The sequence below is a fragment of the Schistocerca cancellata genome, chromosome 4, assembly GCF_023864275.1.
Source record: "Schistocerca cancellata isolate TAMUIC-IGC-003103 chromosome 4, iqSchCanc2.1, whole genome shotgun sequence".
NCBI lineage: Eukaryota > Metazoa > Arthropoda > Insecta > Orthoptera > Acrididae > Schistocerca > Schistocerca cancellata.
In genome coordinates this window covers 60,530,949-60,554,708 of record NC_064629.1, presented here as the reverse complement: position 1 = coordinate 60,554,708, position 23,760 = coordinate 60,530,949, and the positions used below count along the sequence as shown (strand labels likewise).

The following is a 23,760-nucleotide window of genomic DNA, read 5'->3' as shown; positions in this document are numbered from 1 at the left end:
TGAGTGTAAATATGGACAGAACATGTCTATTAGGCTTTTGCTTTTACACATTAGTTTCCATCAGTATATTTATGTAAGTATGGGGTATGAAGTTGTCAGTAACCTACATCTAATTTAAAAACAGAAAACCATTAAACTTCTTTTTGAGGTCTTTGAGGCCCTTGATTATAAAATTTTGCTTCAGAACATAGAAAGCTAACATGTAAGATGTGTTGTATGCCACTAGTTATGGACTTACTACAAAACAGCAGGTATAACTTCATTACAAGTCCAGTGTTCATTCTAAAATCAGAAATTAAATTTTCCTTCAAGATTAGTCACTGCTAAAACATTGTATACTTGCAGATTTGATACTGGACCCATTACTCTTTATCATTTATGTAGATGACTTTATTGAACAAATGAGTACCCAAAAATCTGTTCAATACCCTGGTGATAGTAACATATTAATCACAGGATCTAACCTAGAAAGTTTTCAGTCAATATAAGAATATTCTATCTCAAGATTTTCACAGTACTTGAACAAAAGCAAACTACTTGTGATTGAAAAGCTATATGTCTCAACTTTAATTTTGTTTCCTCTTCTGCACCTGTTATTCTAAATATTTGTCCAAACAAGACAAAAGGATTGAATAGTAGAAAATGCTTACCAAATTATTATGTGTGGACATGCTATAAGCCTATGCATATCAGCTCCTTCTCATAGAAACTCTCAACATTATGCAATTGAAGATATTAAAAGTTACAACAGGTATGAAGGTGTACCATGTACAGTTCATTTCACTGCCTTAATCTGGAACTTTTTCCTGAAGAAGTGCTACTCATAGCATAAATTTATGTAGAAGTAAAAAAAGGCCTTAGGATAATTTGTGACCTTGAGGTGTTAGTCTTTTAATTCTATTTTATATTTTACTGTGCTATTGGCTCTGTACATTTTACATCTTTTTTCTACTTGAAATTACTTATTCAGTAGAGATTGGTAAACTAATGCAGAGTAAATATGTACATTATCACTGTACCACAAAATAGTCATATAGCCATTAAAGTGTTCCTAGATCTTAATCTTACCAGAAGAATGGAAGTCACTTTTGAATCACATTACATCTTACAAGAAATCTTTCTAATAAGCACTGTTTCATTTTGTACAATAACTCCAGAATATAAAAAAATATTCACTGACAGTAGACAGTCTGTAGACAGATAAACCACACATACATTGTAAAAATATGTATATATTTTACTTTTTTGCTGTATTATACATTGCAATATCTTCTTATCATGTCATCACTATGGCATGCAGATGAAAACTATATTACATACATTGCCTGTCTTTCTGACCTACTGTGTTTTGGGGTCATGTGAAACACTTTTGAATGCTGAAACCATCCTGCATTAGAACAATGAATGGAAAAACAATAAAATGTAACCCAAAGTTTGAGGAATGCTCCCAGTTGAGTTTTCCAATAGGCAATAAAATTATAGGTCAATATTTACCACTACAGGAATAGGAAAATAACGCCACTTCAAGTTACATCTTGCTATGGGTTTCTTGAAACACTTCTGTTTCTGATGTTAGGTCACATGATGAAAATGTTAGATGTAGGTAGTAACACTGACGAAACGTTTTTAAAAAGATACAAAAATAATGTAGCTATAAAATTATTAACTACTGTATTAGAAAGTTTGAATAATCTAAGACTGTATTGAGTGGAACTTTAATAATTCTACGACATGTGGTGATGGCTATGGTGCTTTAGATTCAGATTCTTTATTCACCATTGACCACCTGAGATGGAATAGGCAATTTACATGGATATCATATATAACATTTTCCTTGAATAGTACGTTAAAGCTAAATGAACATTGCAAATAGTGCCCATAGATGATAACATTCACCATAACATAAAATAAATACATTCAGTGACATGACATAATGAAATCCTTAAAAATTAATGTCAATTGATTTTATATGCATAAATTCTGTTATATTGTAAAAAGGATTGATTATTAACCCAGTTTAGTAGCTTGCTCCTGAAGCTACCTATTTGAGCCAACCAAGAATAAATTGGAAGTTTATTAAATATTTTTAGACTATTGATTATATGGGAATTCCCTGTTCTTGTCATCCTGTGCCTAGGTATGTCTAATTTTGTTTTGCCTCTGGTATTATGGTGGTGAACGTTTTCCCTCATTTCAAAATCTGCTATATTGTTTTTCGCATACAATGCTGAGGTGTAAATATAAAGATTAATAACTGTTAATATTTTCAGCTGAATGAACAGTGGCCAGAAGTGCTCTGATCTACCAGAATTGCTCATTGCCCGTATCACTTTCTTCTGAATTTTTAGAACAGTGATGTGAACAGAGTGTCCCATATCAGCAGTCCATACTCTATATGTGACTGAAAGAGTCCAAAATAAATATTCTTTTGTCACCAGGCTTCTCAGTTTCCACATTAAATACATAACTTGAGACAATTTTGTGCAGGTATGGTTGATGTGTGTTTCCCACATTAAAATGCTTCATACCATTGAAGACTAAAGAAAGCTGCTAGCCACCAAAGGTTGTTTTTATTTGATCAACAAATCTCTTTGAAGTTTCCTTTTTGCAGATTTAATCACATTTAAGGAACACTACAGTAAAGCCATTCACACTTACTTTGTGTAATTCTGAAATATTACATTTTCTGAGATCTTTTCTTCAGTGATTCTTAAACTAAATTCTAGATTGTTACAGTAACGTAGTCATCTATGCAATACTGATCATCTTCAACTGGTGTCCTCAGACATTTTTGAGTGAATATAAAATATTAATAGTCTCTGCAAATTACACAATTTTTGACATGGAATTATAAAAAAAGAACTTTAAAGAATCCTTGTGAGATAACAAGGAATTATTAATGACCAACAAGGTAGACTGTGCTTTGTTTTCATGAAATTACTATGGGTTTCACACACTGGTTTGTAGAAAAGATGTTTTCAAAGGTAAATTTTCAGGTTTAAGTCAATCAATAACATAAATGAAATCCAGAACTTCATTCATTTACTTGAATTTCTTGCTAAAACTACTGCTCATCGTAGGATTGTTCATTCATAGGATTGTTCATTATTATGGCATATCTGATGTTACCTCAGTTCTGGCATTTTTTATGTACCTGTACTCTCCCCTGAAGATGGCAGCCAGTTGATATTGTGTCATCGGGATGATGAAATCCAGCTGCATATCTGTGAAGGGCATAAATATTTATTACTCCGGAAAAATCTATGAAATAAAATCAAAATGTTACTTGAATAAATACATTAGCCAGCCACAGAAAGTGGCCAGATGCTGTAATTCTTTACAAATTCAACCCATAACCATGGGTCTCTGTTACCATTAACATGGATAAACCAATCTAATTTAAATTATTTTTAAATACCAAGAAGAAATTATTCCTTAGAATTTTTAACAAGTACCACTCAGCTTAATTTAGTGCAATTGATAGCAAAATTATTTATTACTTAATAGAAATCCATATAGCCAAAAAAGATGACAACCAGGTGATGTGTAACAGCGTCATTTATCAAGAGGTAAATTTAATGTTGTAGATCACTCTAATTTAGTAGGAAATCTGTAATACAGCTACATTCCTCATTCATTTCACATCTCTATACACATACGTACTCCACAAGCCACTGTATGGTGTGTGGAGGAGGGTATCCTGTACCACAATTAGTCATTTTCTTTCTTGTTCCACTCCCAAATGGAGCACGCAAAAAATTACAATGTTTATGCCTCTGTATGAGCCTTAATTTCTCATAACTTATATTCATGGTCCTTATACAGAATGTTTGTTGGTGGCAGTAGAGACATTCTGCAGCCAGCTTCAAATGCCGGTTCTCTAAATTTTCTCAATAGTATCCCTCGAAAAAAAAAAAAAAAAATGCTGCCTTCTCTCCATTCCTTGCCATCTGAGTTCCTAAAGCATCTCTGTTATGCTGTGGCTAACAAATCTAGCTCCCTGCCTCTGAATTTCTATCATGTCTTCCTTTAATCCTAGCTGGTGCAGATCCCAAACACTTGATCAGTACTCAAGAATGGCTCACAGTAGTGTCCCATATGTGGTCTCCTTTACAGATGAAACACTCTTTCCTAAAATTCTCCCAGTAAACTGAAGTTGATCATTCATCTTTCCTACAATGATCCTCACATGCTTATCCATTTCATATCACTATGCAAAGTTATACCCAGATATTTAAACATCATGACTATTGGAAGCAGGACACTACTAATGCTGTATCTCAACATTACAGGTTTATTTTTCCTACCAATCCACATTGACTTACCTTTTTCCACATTAGAGATAGCCATTCATCATAACAACTAGAAATTTTTCTTAAGTCATCTTGTAACCTCCTACAGTCACTCAACTTTGACACCTTCCCATACACCACAGCATCATCAGAAAACTACTTATGATTGCTGCCCACCATGTCTGCCAGATTATTTATTTATGTAGAAAACAATAATAATCCTATCACACTTCACTGGAACAGTCTTTGTTCACTTTGTGGAAATATTATCATTTTAGGCCCTTAATACTGATACGTGGGTTTCAAACTGGCTACAGGCCTAAAACCTTTGGTACTTTACCAAAAATTTTCAGTTTTAGAAACAAGTTCTTGGATTTTCCCTAATTCTTGCACTGTGAAAATGGTGTTTCCATTTTTTGTAGCACCAAAATTTCCTTTGTAAGTGAAATTATTTAATTATATACACTGCCTTGCAAAAATGTGATCCATCCAGATGGCATAGGTAGTTGTCAATGTAACTTCAGATACTCACCACTGTTAGGTATGTTTATGACTAGAGTTGCAATTACCTGTGACAGGTAGCAAAGTCACCAGAGCAAGTTAGTGTTGTTCATATCAAGTGTTGTTATCAGGCATGGTAGGGTATATAAGGGACATGAACAGCATCAGATGTTGAGTGATTGGTGTGAAGGACAAGCAGATGCTGTGTATTTGTGTGAAGCAGCATTATTAGCAGCTGACAGAGTTTGAAAGGAGCCTGATTGTGGGTCTTCATTTGGCAAGCTAGTCAGATAATGCAGTATTTAAATTTGTGGGAGATTTGGATATGACAGTAGCCCAATGTCGTATTGAATGGGAACATGAGGGCAGGCATACTTCACATCAAGGTTCTCGTCAACGGCTCCTGACCACAATAATGGAGGCTCACCTCAATGTGCACCAAGCACATGGTAAGCCCTTGACATCTGTGCCTGCCATCTGAAAATAAGTAATGGACTCCTTGCAACACCTGTCCCATGAGCAGGCTGCCATCAACATCACAACACAAACAGCTGCATGTGGAATGGTGCTATGACTGGGATGCATGGATTGCTGATGACTGGTGTTCTTTGTATTCAGTAATGACTGGGATACTGAGCTACCCTGGAGAATCATCATTGCTGAGTATGGTGATCATCTGGAAAGAGGCCCCATTCTTCCAGTGTTTTGGAGAGACACAGTAATGTTACTACTGATGTAATGGAGTGGGGAGCCTTTCGGTATGACTTCAAGTCTTCCTGTTAGCATTTGAGGGAAATCTGATGGTATAACAAACAATAAGTTATGGAAATCCCATGTCCTCACGCATTACTTTGCATGTGACAGTATTGTGGTGCCATTTTTCAAATCCACAATGATCATCTACATGTGCCACATATCTCTATGAGCTCTCAGCATGATGGGGAGGTACCCCTGTGGTGAGCAAGATCCCCAGATCTGTCCCCAACAGAACATGTGTGGAACCAGCTCAGACAGCAAATTTTTTCCGTTGCCAGTATCCAGGATAGAAGAATCAGTTTCAACAATTGTGGGCCAGCTTGCCTCAGGAGAAGATATGATGGCTTTATGATACCCTTCCTAACCAAGACAGTGCATGCATCCAGGCCAGAGAGGGTGCAACATCATAGTGATAAGTGGGCTCATTATGCCAAGTCCTTTGTAAACTTAACTTGATCCCATAATCACTAAAATAGCATTTTATACCTTCACAACCCATGGAATTTCATTTTGTTTCCTCCTCCCCTTCTGGGTGCTTTAGTTCTTTTGTCATACAGTGTATGTTTCGGAATCAGAAGTCAAAATACCAAGTCTCTGGAGGAAAATTCCTCTTTATCTGCATCAGCAGCATCTTTTGACAATGCTAATTGCTTTATTGTAGCAGTGTGCATATTAATCACTGTGTAATAGAGACATCAAGTGGTACACAGCAGCATAAAGCTGAACTTAACAAGTTCAACATTTTTATGTATCTGTGTACTGTTCAACTAAATGGTGAGTGCCTATTTTAACTCTTTATCTTGTTTGTATTCCAGCCAGGCCATTTGAGTTTTGTACTAGTGTACAAATTATGTTTACATAATAGTCATCACTATTTCCAAATGTTCCTACTGTATATCACTTTTACCATTCCTAAAGTCTATTACATACATTAGATATATGTTGTTGCCTGCATTTTATCAGTTTCCTCATTATCAATATACTAATATTTATTTCATTACAGGTATTGTTGTTGTCTGTATATTCATGATTTTCAGTAATGCTTCTCTGCTACTTCCTCTTTAATTCTCATTAATAACATGCATTTTCTGCTCCCTATCTTCTTTCTATTCCAGATTTATGATTGAAGTTTATCTGACTCACCATTTTGTAGTAGCTACTGACACTGAGTCTCTTCTGTACAACAGCTCTTTTGACTTGATAGGACACAAAATAGAGAAAACCATCTTGTGCTTAATACAAGATGTCAGTAAATATCAGCAACACATCCTATTTTATAACAAGCAACACAGCTACATTTCCTTCCTGGATTTTTAATGGATAAAACTTGCAACAAGAGGTTAAAATTGGTGGATGAATAGAGCAAATAACTGTACTATATTTTCAAATATGTATGTGTTGCTAGAAGGAGTACACATCCATAAATAAATCACTGCTTAATGTCGTAAATTAATAATTAGAAAATTATTTAAATAATTATCAAGTATGAAAGTTAGGAACAAAATTTACTGCTTGAACATGCTCAAAAATCACTTCAAAGTATATTGTTTTCTTTTACAGGTATCACAACCCCAAAGTCTTTCTGTAAGTTGTGAGCTTCCAGTCAAACGCTTTCTCTTGACTCGGGACCCAAAAGACAGATCAGTTGGAGGTACGAAAAGTATGATGACATACCTTTCTATAGGTTTTATAGTGAATGAGTAAGAATGTGAATGAGTAAGAGTGCATTACTATCTCATGTTTAATAACAGTAAAATAATGGGAAAAGCTGCTAGTTTTTAAGTGCTATCTTATTAGTGATAAAAACAACTTTATACTTTACATACAGTTAACAGGGCAACTTCATTTTCATATTTTCTGTATTATTGTGGTTATCTACAAAGCCAAACAACAAATCCAATAAAAATAGGTAAAGCTTCCTTTTCCCAATCGGCAACTCTGACAGTCCTCCGTAGCCTACTAGATCACTGAAGAATAACAAGACCTTAGATGTGTTGTTGTGCTTCAAAGTTAGTTCCAATTCTCATCTTGACTCCAAATCTATCAGTTTTGTAGTTCATCCTGCAATCAATATTCTCCAAACAAAAAGGAGAATCACCTTCTGAAATTACTACCTCCGATATTTGTATCACTCTCTTGTTTGGTTTTAGGATACCAAAGAAAGAACATGTTTGGTGGCTCCATCTCTGGTCGGTCGCTTGAATTTGTGTGTGCAACAGCTTGATAGGTTAGCTTCAGTGCTAATAAGCTCAGAAATGGATTTTTTCTTAATAATTATTTCTCAGTACAACCTACCCTTGCAACATCCTTACAAGCTTTTCAGTCTGTTTATGACCACACTGTATAATTAATCAATGTAAAGGGTGACAAATGAGGAACTAGACTGATATCAAGTACAGACATTGAAGAGGTAATGAAGGAAGTAATAGATATTCTTGATATAGGAAACTACACTGCAGACAGTGGGTTTTAGGTAATGGTAAATTAGGACAATGGTTATTTTAATAGGAACTCAGTAACCAGATAAAACAGGGTGGTTACATGTGAGATGTGTTGGGACAAGGAAGGTAATAAATATGCATAAGAGATTCTGGAATGGTCCTAGGGATTAAATTATGGGTTGGAAGTTATGCTGGTCTCCTAGGATGGGAATACTATGGAAAGGCTTGTAGGTGAAGGAAGAAGACAGATGATGGAGTCTTCCAGATAATCACAACATTTCATCATCATAATGGTAAAGCCTTAACATGTATGGAGGTTTTTTATGTCACGAGCAATGTGGAATTGTAGTCACATTCAAGGTTGACCATCCAGTGGCAGAGCTGCCACTGATCTGAACTTGCTTGACTGTAATGGCTGATTCACAATCCACACCATCTGGTTTTCCCCTCCTCCTTTTTCCACTCATCCAGTCTCTCCCCCTCCTCCTCACTGCAAACAGGTAAATTTCAATTTAGTGTAACACATATACGAATCTGCAACCATGCTGTTCTCATGCAGTGTCTCTCCCACTCAATATTTCTTGCTGTCATCACCTTCTTACCCTACACCTCCTACTTCAATATGTATAACACATGACTTCTCCTGCCAGCACAAAGCTGAGATTATTAATTCCACATTCAAATTCTGCTGCATTAGTGTTCTTCTCACCACCAGTCACCATCCTGCTTTCACTCCAGCATTCCCTTCCATGTATCTTTCTCTTCTACCATTCAGTTGCTCCACTTGACATAATCGCTCTTATTAGTTAGACTTTAACATTAAGACAATAGTTGCCTGAATATTCCGTTGAATGCTAAATTTTTCATGTTCAATTTTCTTACTATTGTTCTTGTAGATTCAATCACATTATTTATTACTCTAAGGTATTATTGGCTGTTGATGCTCTCTAGATTGGTGGGACTGAGATAAGTTAAGTTCCTAGTTCCATTTTGACAGCACAGTATCATTTTGCTTGGTGCAGTATTCACTAAAAAAGAACCGTGTTCCCTATGACCACTAGTGTCTAAACTTCTATATATCATTTTTAAATTTAATCACACAGTAATAAAATAATTTTAGGAACATCAGGTCAATGTCTGCAGTTTTAAGATGAGTTTTTGAATTGTAATAACATAAAAACAGGGTTATTTTGTAATTCGACAGTTTCACAAAAGTGAGTCCACAAACTGACATGTAGGAGATTAATAGAAAATGAGTAGTTAACTGTTTGTAGACCATTTTGCTCATTTTAGAATGCTACCAATATAACATTATTGTGCAGGATTAACAGATAAGTATTAATATTCCTCCATGTGTTCATTAACTTTATCTCAAGTCCTTTATCACCATGACAACCTCAAACATAATTTATCATTGTTTCTTACAGGTAATGGTCTTGGTATGAGAATTGTGGGTGGGAAGGAAATACCTCATACAGGTGGTGAACTTGGTGCTTTTGTGTCCAGAATTTATCCTGGGGGAGTTGTGGATTACCTAGGCACAATTAAAGAAGGTTAGTTGTAATACATTTTTATATTGTACCAGTACACAGATATTAAAAAATGACTTTTTAATTATCTCTAAAATATTTCAAATATTTGCAGGTGCTGCAAATGTTGACTCTTCAGTTAACCTATATGATTACAATATTGGTTTAGAAACTCATCCCTTTCCCTCAATTCTGTTCAATAATATAGTACATGCTGCCATCTAGGGTACTTTATCAAGTTGGTGCAGCAGTTAACACACTAGATTTGCTTTCAGGACATGCATCCAGATAACAAGATTTTATGTTTCCCTGGGTTTTCTTAAGTCAGTTACATTCATTGACACATTAATTTCTTTGAAACAATATATGTGATTTCCTTAGTTGTAGTGTTATTGATTAATTCATCCAAGGATCAACTTACAATGACTACTCAGCTTAATGCAAGGAAAACCATAAATCATACATGCATACATATGTTTAATGAGGAGAGGATAGGTTGGTGGCCATGGTCCTGTTGAAGGAACTATTGTGGCATCTGCCGGAAATGATTACAGAAACCATGAGAAATCTAAATCAGGAGGCCAATGTCTCGACAAACACACTGCCTCATTCATTATATCTGGTGTACAATGCTGTTATGTTTGTACATACATGGAACAAGTTAACTTAATAATATGAAAAATAATCATACTCAGTTAATTTATTTTCTCAACACTTCACTGCCGCATGCACCACATACCCTTGCAGACGACTTGAAGAACATGTTCATGCTGCCATACCTCTGTTATATCTCCATGACTTCCCCTCTTCCAGTCTAAAGTAATGACTGAGTATACTCTTATGTTGAGTGATATTCTGATCTCAGGAAATGTGATGAAATTTTAGTATTATGGACTACCAGTCTGGGACATATGAGTTTTCTGTTAAAATATTACACTGTGTACACAAAATGTAGCAAAGGTGTTCTAGTTGTTGTGAATTGGCAGGAGCAAATTCACGGAGTTTGGAGGAAGCCGAAAGGCACGTGTTTAAGCTCACGCAGGCTGGCGTGAGGTCTGGAAAATGACAAGGAATTATAGTAGCCAAAATTAGTACATAGCTTCTGGAATACTTAACTTTAATCCACAATTGGTGAACATCTCTCTTGATGGTACATGCTTCACAAGATAAATGGCAAAGGAAAAAGGCGCCTTGCTAGGTCTTAGCAAATGACGTAGCTGAAGGCTATGCTAACTATCGTCTCGGCAAATGAGAGCGTAATTGTCAGTGAACCCTTCCTAGCAAAGTCTGCTGTACAACTGGGGCGAGTGCTCGGATGTCTCTCTAGACCTGCCGTGTGGCGGTGCTCGGTCTGCAATCACTGACAGTGGCAACACGTGGGTCCGACGTATACTAATGGACCACGGCCGATTTAAAGGCTACCACCTAGCAAGTGTGGTGTCTGGCGGTGACACCACACTAGTTGTCACTTTTTTACTAACCCTTACTCTGAGGAACTAACTAGGGAAACTTTGCATTGGACCACCCTCAGATTCAGTAATAATATGACCCAGTATATAGCCCATCAAAAACTGAACACAGATCAAGCATGAAATCAGAAAGAAGGTGTACTGAACTGTGAAAAAGAAATAAAATAGAAGAAGTGAACAATTCAAGCTTATGATGTGCCACAGCGAGTGAACTGGAATATCCATGGTGTCATTGTTGTGTTGTCACAGTGTTGGACTGCAAAGTGGGAGGTCCATATCAAATCTCCCTTGTGCCTATTTTTTCTTTTCTCACAAGATTATGAACTGTCTGTCCAGTCATTTGCAACAGCAAGGTTGTAACATTCCCGGCTTATGGATACCACCCCTACATTATGTATTACTAGGTCAACACTCTATCTCCAGCTATAATTCAATTACTTTTTCATAATATGAAAAAGGCTTTTAGAAGAATAATAGCAATACCAAACAATAGTAGTTACAATACCCTTGTACCATAAACAATCAAAATCAGATTCAGGAAATTGATATATGGAAAATGTTTAGATAAAAGAATAATATATTTCATTCACATCATCTGTAAATGGTAGGAATTAAATCTCAAGCTTCATTAACAAAATACAGATAATTGATCGTTTAGCATTGTTAGAATGCTTATTTCTGCAATTTCAATATTAACGGGTTTTTTGTGTGTTTAAAAAATGTCTTTAACTTGTTCTATCAAAGTAGGGAATATTACAGAGTGTTTGATAGTGTTGTCAAACTATTTCATATTATAAACTATTTTTTGCATTATTATAACCAGTAGTACATTGTAGGAAGAGTATAAATACTCGGCCTCAAGTATTGTTATAGCAGATGAGTGTTGGACCCACAAGAGGACAGATCCGTGCATATAATCGAGATAAGTTCTTGGTGCATGATTCAGGTTTGGATTTACAATAGAGCAACTCATGTGTTGGACATTGTCTAAAACAGCATATTAGAACATTTCAGTGATGGATTATTTCAGAGTGTTAAACAGTCTGATTTAACATCGCGAAATGCAGAATGATTTGTGACTTTATATTCGTACTATGTCAAGTATTAGTGTTGAACAATGAAATGGACCTCACACACACATTTCTATCAAATTACTGCATCTGGACTATTTAATATCATCAGTGTAGTATGTGCTACCATCGGTTAGCTGTAGTAGTAACAACGAGGCTTATTACACTGAAGATTGATCATGAGCTTGTAAGATACAGGTTTTGAAGTGAATAAATCTACGTACTTACTTTACTTTAGTTGTGACCTACATCACTGTAGTGAAATCCATTATGGTATCTTGCATTTATTGAACAAGCATATCTTAGCTCATGTATGCAGTTGTCAAGGGACACCAAAGGCAAGATATTCACAGGTATTTAAACCATTTTTAACTACTCACTAACTGGTGGGACATTACAAGGTGTAAGAAAGGAATTTCCTTTTTTGCAACACAGTTCACACCCATTTATTTGTTGTTTTCATTTCTGTGAGAGGTCCATGTGGCATCTCTCCTGCTCTGACTATTCAACACATTTACTTGTGATGGTAATATATTCTTACCACGTGACTCATATTCTATAACCAATGTATAGTGTGACAACTGCCAAGACTACAGAAGGAGAACAGACACATCAGTGACCAGACAGAAAGTTCATAATTTTGTGGGGGAAAAATGGGGCATGAAGAAATTTTGAACACAAACCTCCCACAGTGTAGTACAACACCATGACCACACAACGACGATGCTACAGTTCTTTGAGTTTGCTCAATATTGCACATCTTGAGCTTGGACCATTAACTGTTTCTATTTTGCTTGTTTTACCACAGTTCAGTACACCTTCTTCCTGTTTTCAGAGTTGATCTGTGTTCAGTTTTTGACGGGCTATCCACTGGGCCATCTTACCACCAAAGGGCACAAGATGGGGTTTTTCTCTTGTAAGTGATCTTTAGTTGTGTAGTATGCCTTACGTAAGGGGTACACTATAACTGCTTTTTTAATAAAATGTAATTTACTTTTCTTTTTTATCTTCTTGAGTAAATTATTATACCATTTTAATTCCTGATAAAAATGCTGTTCATATATTTTTGTTTGCCTTTCTTGGTTCATGTTAGTCCAAGCTGTCTTCTGTTCTGTGATCATATAGGTAACTGTTTATGATATACTTACTAATTTCTTCTCTAGTGTGCACAGTGGATTGATAGATGAACTTACTTAGTGCAGTAAGGTAACAAAATTTTTAAAACATTTTCCTGCAATGAGTCCACCAAATAAAGTAGTATCAGAGATCTTGTTGGTGAATGATTTTCATCATATCTAACTAAAAGGATGTCATGTTTAAAAAACCTGTGGTTGGGTAGCTCAGTCAGTAGAACACTTGCCTGTGAAATGCAAAGGTCCCAAGTTCGGGTCTTGGTCCAGCTCACAGATTTAATCTGCCATGAAGTTTCATATCAATGTACACTCCACTGCAGAGTGAAAATTTCATTCTGAAAACATCCCCCATGCTTGTGGAAAAGCCATGTCCCCACAATATCCTTTCTTCATAGAGTGCCAGCCTTGCAAGATTCGCAAGAGAACTTCTGTCAAGTAGATAAGGTAGGAGTTGAGGTTCTGTGGAAGCAAAGCTGTGACAAGGAGTTCTGAGTGATTCATGTGTAGCTCAGTCAGTAGAGCACTTGCTTGTAAAAGACAAAGGTCATGAGTTTCAGCCTCAGTCTGGCACACAGTTCTAATCTTCCAGGAAGTTTCGTATCAGTGCACATTCCACTGCAGGGTCAAAATTTCATAGTTTTACTTTCTGATTATGGAAGTATTATAATTAAAGATAATGGAAAACATCCAGCACTTGAAAATGTTAATATAATTTTCTTAAAAATTAATAGCTGTTTCCCTGCACGTGGACTGTCAATGAACTTAGGTAAAACTCAATATTTGCAATTCAGTACTGCACGAGGCCTGACTACTTCATTAGAAAGAAGGCTTGAGAGTTAATTAATAAATTGAACATAATATTCTAAACTCTTAGACATTTCTATTGATAAGAATCTAAACTGTAATTCATGTGTCAGATCTTTTTAAATGGTTAACCTCTGCTACTTTTGTGTTATAAATAATACTATATTCGGCAGATTAATATCTCAAAAAGTCAACAGCCTTTTTCAACTTCATTCACTAATGCCTTGAGGTATCATATTCTGTGGTAATACATGATTGTAGGAAAAAGTGTTCTTTCAAAGGAACAGTTAAATAAGGATAATATGCTGTGTCCTCTCTAGTATCTCTTGTAGACAGCTTGTAACATTACTGACCTGTCGGCCATCTCTTTAATCTCATTAAAATCCATCAATCTAATCTTCTTCCAGTAACTGCTAGGTTATTCAAATAGTTAATAATGACATAATACAAGATAATTTAATTTTCTTTTTTCAGTTCACTCATATTTATTGTTACTAATTTTACACAGAAGTTTGACTGACTGGACATAGATCTCCACATTTTAGCTACTGGCCATCAGCTCACTGAGGCTTCATGTGCGACACCTATTTACTGACACATATATAACAGAAATTGCAAATCAGTAAATAACATAGCTATTACATTTTACATATTTACATAAAAGAACTCTGGCAGTTATTGACTGCAAGAGTCGACCGCCTCATCTTAGAGAACGAACTTCTTTGAAAACTTTTGATCTCATTGTGTTCCGAACTCTGTATTCAAGCGGATGTGTTTGTACCGATATGATCAAAATAAAGTTAGTTCATTATAAATGAGCGAACGCTTAATGTTGGGTTCAATATTACCGTACGTAACATCTCGACTCCCACACTGGTAACCCCAATGCTCAATAACGACACTTACAATGCCAGAAATGTGTACTGGAACATTGCCATGGACAAACAATGCAGCAACCCTTTGTCGGATTTCTACGTCCATTGACTTCGCATTGTGCCGCATCTGGATGCAGTGTACAGGAAGTGTAATTAGTGTGTAAATTCCCGACTCTTGTGTGAATCATGCTTTTTGGTAACTTTCCTCACCTTCTCACACATCGACAATGCGACCGAGGCGCACAAGTCGTCCGTCAAAACCCGCTCAATGTATCGGTAATTTCACTTCCGGACAGTGCAGTGCTGCTTTGCTGATTAATTTGGACAATTTTGACTTGCTTTTGCGTAATGTATTAACTTTGTGCAGTGCTTCGACATCGGACAAACATGCCAAACAATGGACTGCAACAAACGGGGACTATGTTGCAAATCCCAGTTTGCACGAACTCTGAACTACGGCTAAATCAAATGCCAGGTAGAATTCACAAATGCCTGTCACAGGTACCACATCTTCCACGCCGTGTGCAAATTTGTTCCACCCAGTTTCCACACAGCCTGTCTTCCAGAATTCGAATGTTCGCACCCAATTTTCTGCCGCTTGTCCGCACTTGTACACCAGATCAGAAGCCACTTTTATTCAGTGCCTGTTACCAACATCACAGGAACAATTTCATCGAGGACATCCTACTGATCGACGACAACGCACCAATTACACCAACGACAATGCCGGCTGTTTCTCAGTGCAACACTGGACGTGCCACGCCTCCCTCTCCGCAGCACCCGAGCCACACCGAATCTGCTCGACCACTACCGACAGCGACATCATGGCTGCCACCTGCTGGCTCACTGACCTCAGTCCAGTCAAAACAAACAGCTGCGTGACATACGATCCCGCCACGGCTACCACATCCGCATCTTGTCAACAACTCACCAACAGTACGCACGCTTACCGCCCGGCCATTCACTACTGGATTGCGCCCGCAACTTGTTCACCCACCCCAGACGACAATTTCAGCCATATCAATGCTTCATACAGCAGTGAACACGTTCTCAGTCCGCCACCGCCGAGTACTGAGTTTCACATTCGCGATCGCACACACAGTCTCTTCTACTCGAACTGTTACGTCAATACTGTGCTGCTGACCTTGTCTTGTACGCCAGGTTACCCTTTGATAGAGACAGATTCTGACTTCGACCCCATCTTACTCAGTGATACACAGCAGACTGCTTCACGACATACATTTTTGCCTGAACAACTGCAACAGCTACGTGAGCAAATTGCGACATACGACTTGTTTGTACAAGATCAGTTACACATGCTGCAGCCGACACCGACTGAGCACGACATGCAACGAGATGCTCCTGTCATTGTTCCGCCTCCGACTGCTGACGATCCTTTGCCCTTACTACCAGCTACAACTAATACCCTGACGATCACGCTACATGGATCTATGTCCCAGATGTCACAACTATCATCATCATGTTGCCTCAAGTGGAAATTCTACATTACTGATGTGATACAAGCAACTTATTTATGCCGCTGCCACCTTTCCTCGGTGGTTCCAGACACTTCGTTTCTGTACCACGGCATAACCAGCAGCACTCCAGTACCACTTGCTTTGCTGCCCTCTTCACTACCTCCGCAATGTACGACCAACACATCTGCCATTTTTGCTTCGACTTGACCACAGCACTGACAGCGACAGCACACACATAGCTCCAGTTCCATCGAACTGTGTTGCCTCTCCACCACAGACCAGTAGTTCATCCGCCAATTTGACTTCTTCACGTTCACATTACGTCTCATCGCCTTCCTGCTCCGACCGTGGTTTTGCCAACCACGTCCACCTTCCACCACCTCTCGCCGTTGCCGTGCCTCGTGCACAGGGCTCACGGCCACGCCCCCCAACCTTTGATCATGGCTGTTTCACACATCAAAACACCGACATTGTCAGCTCCACTCGGAACATCCTGCCGTGTACCGCCGTAACACACTCACTGTCCACAGGCTCTTCGGTGTAGACTTCTGTCTATACTGAAGTCATCCACCGCCAAGGTCAGTCATGTGCAGCTTGCTGTTTTCACCCCTGCTGCGACATCAAGTGCCTCTATAACTCCGTCATTACAGCGAGTGTTGCTCATCCGGCATCTCTTATGCAACCTGTTAAGCCACAGCATGCTTGCTCCTTTATGTCATATGGCCAATAACAAACTGTTACCGGATACATTGCACTTACCACGGAGCTCGCTGGCAAATACTTTGGCAACACATCGCATTGCATCTTTGTCACACTCTGCACCTTTGATCGGATCAAAACCCCGCTGCACCACACGGCCTCGGCATGACGATGTTCTCCCCACCGACACGCCGCTGCCTTCTGCTTCCACCATGCCATCAGCAGCATGCCACGGTCAACCTGTTGTCGCCTTCTGCGCCTCCTTCCTTCCGCTGGTCATGCCTACCAACACATCGAGAAACGGTCCAATTGCACCTCGCACTAGCACCTGGTACGACACGATCGGTCACGCACACCTGCGCCATCAGCCGGGTGGGTGCACACACGCCTCTCATCATCCTTACCGTGCTCCGCACTACCAGCGGGGGCTCTGTGGCGGTTATCGACTGCAAGAGTCGACTGCCTCATCTTTGAGAACGAACTTCTTTGAAAACTGTTGATCTCAGTGTGTTCCGAACTCTGTATTCCAGCGGATGTGTTTGTACCAATATGAGCAAAATAAAGTTAATTCATTATAAACAAGCAAATGCTCAATGTTGGGTTCGATGTTACCGTACGTAACATCTCGACTCCCACAGAACAAAAAAATGAAAGGTACAAAGACACAATAGGCAATTAATAAATCTGTTTAACTAAAAGATGTATAATTAGAAAACAGAAAAAATATAAGGAAAAAATTTGTGGGAGAGAAGTTTTAGTGAGAACTCGGATTCAAAAAGTTTGCAAAGAATTTTGTAGATAGTGAAATTTTGTAATTAGAATAATTAATGAACTAACAGGTTATTTCAGAAAAACCATATATTTTTGTAAATATAAAAATCAGGGATACCAAATTATGCATTAAGATAGCAGCATTCTTGATAGAAACATTCTGGAAAATCAAAATTTTGAATATAAATAACTTTTGAAATATTTAATTTTTATAAAAATTAAAACATTTGCTCCAAAGATGAGTATGAGGGCTCTCAAATAAGCTACATCAATTTAGAAACAAACAATTTTTAATCAGATGGCATATTGGTGGGCTCTGTTTAAAGGTACAATAAGTTATGAATATTTATTTAAACAAAGTGTTTCTGTTTTAACTATTTATACTGTTGTTTCTGAAGAAGAGGAATTTGTTAACATCAAGTATAGATTTAAGTGTCAGGAAGTAGTTTCTGAAAATGTTTGTATGGAGTGTAGCCGTGTATGGAACCGAAACATGAACAATAAATAGTTTGGACAAGAAGAGAATAGAAGCTTTCAAAATGTGGTACTACAGAAGAATGCTGAAGATTAGATGGGTAGATCACATAATTAATGAGGAGGTACTGAATAGAATTGGCGAGAAGAGAAATTTGTGGCACAACTTGACTAGAAGAAGGGATCGGTCAGTAGGACATGTTCTGAGGCATCAAGGGATCACCAATTTAGTATTGGAGGGCAGCGTGGAGGGTAAAATTTGTAGAGGGAGACCAAGACATGAATACACTAAGCAGATTCAGAAGGATGTAGGTTGCAGTAGGTACTGGGAGATGTGGAAGCTTGCACAGGATAGAGTAGGATAGAGAGCTGCATCAAACCAGTCTCTTGACTGAAGACCACAACAACAACATACTGTTGTCAGCAGTAGACTGCAAATTATAATGTGAATAATAAAATTTAGTGAAATACTACATGAATAAGAATTTTGTACCTTCCTGTGCACATTGTATGTTATTTGATCAAAAGTATCTGGACACGTATTAGTGGACATCGATATGGGGTATATCCACCCTTTACCCTTATGATAGCCAGAACTCTACTTAGGACACTTATAATGAGGTATCTGAATGTCTGCAGAGGAATGGCAGTCCATTCTTCTTCAAGGGCCGAAACAAGAGAAGTTAATGACGGTGAACGACGAGATCTGGAATGAAGTCAACATTCTGAGTCTTCCCACAGGTTTCCTATTGAGTTCAAGCTAGAACTCTGGGCAGGATAGTTCATTTCAGAAATTGTAATGTCAACATTGCCTTACAGATGCTGCTTTGTGACAGGGTGCATTGTTTTGCTGATACAATCACCATCTCCAAATGGTTCTACTACTATAAGCAGTACACAATGCTGCAAAATGTGCTCATATCCTTCCATATAGAGCATTTTTAAGTGTAATAAGGGAGCCACACCCTAACCATGAAAAACACCCTCATACTCTATCGCCACCTCCTCTAAACTTCACTGTTGCCATTACACATCATGGAAGGTAACATTTGTCAGGCATTCACAAATTCTAAATCCTTTCATCAGATTGCCACAGGGTATAGCTTGTTTAATCACTCATTTCCAGTCATCAACTGTGCAGTGGCCCTGCTTTTCCCACAACCCCAAGCATCACATAGCACTGTCTACAGAACTGTGTGGCTTATGAGGAGCTGCTTGACCACTGGTGTATTTGTTACTCAGATGACATTCAGTGACTAGTCCACATTCAAAGTCATTGTGCTCTTCTGACCAACACATTCTGCTGTTATTGCTTCTCTACTGACAAATCAATACTACCTGCCTCCTTTTATACTGGAAGTCTGCCTCTTGGTACATACAGTGGTCAATCCTGCATTATGCACAGATAACTGGATACTTTTGATTGTGTAATGTATATGCATTATTAATTATAAGATATCATAAATGAAAAAAATGTTAGCATCAGGAGAGGTATAAGAACAAGTATGACAATCCAAACTTCATCTCTCGAGCTCTTTGAACTGTTGGGCACCCTGACATCATCAGCGCAATACATTGACTCCCATTACCAGTTTATTGTCAATAATCAGTCCCAAGTTAAAGACAACAATATTATTCATAAATATAGTACTAAAAAGAGAAATGACCTACATTGTCCACTGCTCAGTCTTAGTGTGGCACTGAAAGAACTAAGGTATTCAGCCACTAAAATCTTTGAACATCTACCCAGCAAAGAGAAGAATTTAATAGATAACAGAATTACCTTCAAACACACACTGAAATAATGTATCATTGAGTCCAGTTAAGAATTTCTGAATGTGTAATAAGTGTAATAAAGCAGTGCGGGGGGGGGGGGGGGTGAGCGCACATGTGCAGGCATCTATTTGAAAGTGAAATAGGGAGAGACTGAATACAGTTACAATTTTTTTAGAGCCAACTGTCAACAGCATTTATATATTTGGAGAAATACATGGTACACACTGTGCAGTCTCACAATATATTTATTCACAACCAGTTTTTGATAATTGATCATCTTCAGAGTGGAAAAATATTGTGATAACTTTACATGTCATGCATGCTATTTACTGAGAAAAGACGCCATAGCTGACTTGCAAATGTCTGATGAAGATACTTCACACCATAATACCAGGTTAAGCAATCAGAAAAGAATCATTTGTGCTTGCTTAAACCAGTAGAATAGAATAGAATCTTTATTGTCACATGAAATGTGACATGAATTGATTGATACATTGGTGACTTGTCTACAAATAATTCTAAAACAAGACACATTTAAATAAAGCATATGGATGCTCCCAGAAGCACATTTCAACATAAAAAGATAATTACATGTCAGATTTCTTCCTTTTTCTTAAAATTTCCACATTGGTTTGATATCATTCTTTTAAAGTATTTTTCATGTTTGTTTCTGTGGTTTATAAATACAGACATACTTCAAAGATCACACACTTTCATAAAAGTAGTATATATGTTGACATCTAGATATTTGGATACATAGTTCACATGATACATAGTTTATAAATGTGGACACATATAAAAAGAACATATACCTCCATTAAAAGAGAACATAAGCATACACATAGAACGTAATGTAGAAAAAACAGGAAAACAAGACAAATGTAATATCACCTACTTGTCTTCCTCATTTAAAACATCATCCAAACTGTAGTAGCATTTGCTTTTTAAATATATTTCAATGTTTGTGCTGGTGGATTCTAACTTGAAGTCCTTCAGCTTTGATCAGATTTTATTCCCAAGCTTCAAAGCCATGTAATATGGAGTATTTTCAGATAATGCTAGTCTGTGGCAAGGTAACATGTAATTTTGTTTGTGCCTTATTTCATAAGCATGTGTAAATGAATTTCCCTCATAGAGATGTGGGTTTTTTAACTCAAAGAGAACTGTTTCATACATATACATGGAAGGAATTGTCAGTAAGTCAAGGCTTGCAAATAAAGATTTGCATGATTGTCTATTGTTTGTTCCACTCATAGCTCTTATAATTTTTTTCTGTTGCTTGAACCCTTTGAGGAGGCTTCCTATTTCAACTCCCCAAAAACGTATACCACATCTTACAACTGATATAAAATATGCATGATACACAATTTTCCTAACAGCTAAGTCAGTTATTATATTCAGACCCCTCATTGCGTAAACAAAACTATTTAACTGCTCCAGTAAGCAATCCATATGATCAGTCCATGAGAAGTTTTTGTTTATGGTCACTCCCAGAAATTTGACAGATTCTGCAGTTATCAGTTCTCTGCCTTCATAACTTAACTGGGTTACATATTCAACAGTTTGTTTGGTCCTGTAATGTACAATTTGTGTTTTTGTTAGGTTTAGTTTCATAGCATTATTATTTATCCAATTTTCTAGTTGTTGAAGAGTCTGTTTTGTTTTCTGTGCTAATTCTTCAGTGTTTTTACAGCAGACTACTGCTGTTGAGTCATCTGCATACAGAATCGTATCTGAAGTTGCCTTACCTGGCATGTCATATATATAATATATAAATAGTAATGGGCCTAGTATGGACCCCTGGGGTACACTTGCTTGTATTTCCTCCCAACTAGAGCAAGCTTTCTTGACCTTGTGTTGAATAACTACCTTCTGTTTCCTATTTTTGAGATATAACTTGAACCAATTTAAAGATTTTTCATGGAAGCCATAAGAAGCTTATTTCAGGAGCAGCTGCTTATGGTTTACCATACCAAATGCATTACTGAGGTCACAGAAGATATCAGATATGCTCTCCTTGTTATTGAGGCATTTGCTTCTGTTAGCGATTAGTTCATTAATAGTGTGCGCAGTGCTTTGGCCCTTCCTAAATCCATACTGATTATTAAGATTAATGTTATGTTTTTTGTTATATTTTTCTAGTTGGTTACACACTACTCACTCAAATATTTTAGAAATAATTGGTAGTATTGATACTGGGTGAAAATTTCCTGTCTCCTCTTGTCTGTCCTTTCTGTGGATAGGTGGAACTTCTGCATACTTCATCCTATCCAGAAAGCAGCCCTCATGTAATGATTGATTTATTATGTGACAGAGTTAGGGTGCAATTTTATCACATCCTGCCTGTATTATTTTTGTTGGGACTTCATCCCAGCCCACAGATTTGAGATTCTTGAGGGATTTTATAATATTAGCCACCTAATAGCAGGATACATGAGTGAATTTGAATTCTACTGATCTGTGCTGCATTATATTAGGACTTACGTGTGGAGGAGGGAGTTTGTCAATTTTGTTAGAATTTATGAAATACCTGTTGAATTCTTCAAAAATATGTCTGGAGTTTGTAATCATTTCCCCATCTATTTCTAACTTATGATTAAAACTTTTTGTTTTTTCTGCACCTATTTCACTACTGACAATTTTTCATACAGCTTTTGATTTATTTGTGGCATCTCATTTGTATTTACTGTTTGCCATTTGTTTTGCCTGTTTAACTACTCTACCAAACATTCTTTTGTATTTGTTTACATAGCTGACAAATCCTGCATCATGGTTGTTCTTTGCCTGCATGTGCAGTTTCCTCTTTCTAATACTAGAGATCCCGATGCCTTCAGTTATCCATGAGTTCTTTTTACAAATTTTGTTACATGCTGTTATGAAGGGGAAACATTCATTGAAAACACATAAATTCTCATACAAAAGCATTGTAGTTTGTGTTCACTAAGTACCACTTGCTGAAAGCCCAGGTTGTTTCATATAGTCTTGAGCTAAACATATTCACATTGTGTTGACTGAAGTTCCTGACTCGTTTCACTGTTACAGTTTTATCTAAACTTGGCCATGAGATAAAAATGGCAGAATGGTCAGATATACCTAATTCCAAGATGAACTTTTCTGTAGCACCATAGTTGATGCCACTCACTATATTATCTATACATGTTGCAAAAGATGCTGTTATTTTAGTGTACTCACTGAAGTTTAAGGTTAAGCCGTTTGTAGATACCATCTCCTTCAGAGAAATGGCAAACCTGTCATCAGCTCTTACATTTATGTTGAAGTCAGTACAAATTATGACTTGGTATGAAGTATCTTCTCCAGATGTTGGCAAGTCAGCTATGACATCTTTTCTGGTTAAATAGCACATATGACATGTGAAGTTGTTACAATATTTTTCCACTGTGAAGATGATCAATGATTGAAACCAGTTGTGACTAAATATATTGTAAGATATTGTATGCACAGTGCATTTCTCCATGACTATAGATAAGTACACATCTCTGTATAGATAAAAATTAAAAAGAAGAAACTTAAAACAATTATGTAAATGGTCAGCATCTGGTGTGATTCTTGAAATTTTCCCATTGTACAGAACATTCTATGAAGTTTCAGGATTCCCACTAGCTCATTTCAACTTCTTGCCATGATATATCAGCTAATAACCATTCAGTCATCTATGCGAGTGTTTTGCACTA

At 37.2% G+C, this 23,760-nt stretch overlaps 1 protein-coding gene across 1 annotated transcript in view; it reads left to right on the top strand.

Annotated features, from left to right (window-relative positions):
• LOC126184854 (protein piccolo-like) overlaps nucleotides 1-23,760 on the top strand; it is a 173,531-nt gene that overhangs the window by 122,647 nt on the left and 27,124 nt on the right. Inside the window, exons 4-5 of the mRNA XM_049927461.1 lie at nucleotides 7,110-7,200; nucleotides 9,418-9,543. Of these exons, the coding sequence (XP_049783418.1) occupies nucleotides 7,110-7,200; nucleotides 9,418-9,543 (217 nt within the window). The remainder of the gene's footprint in view (nucleotides 1-7,109; nucleotides 7,201-9,417; nucleotides 9,544-23,760) is intronic.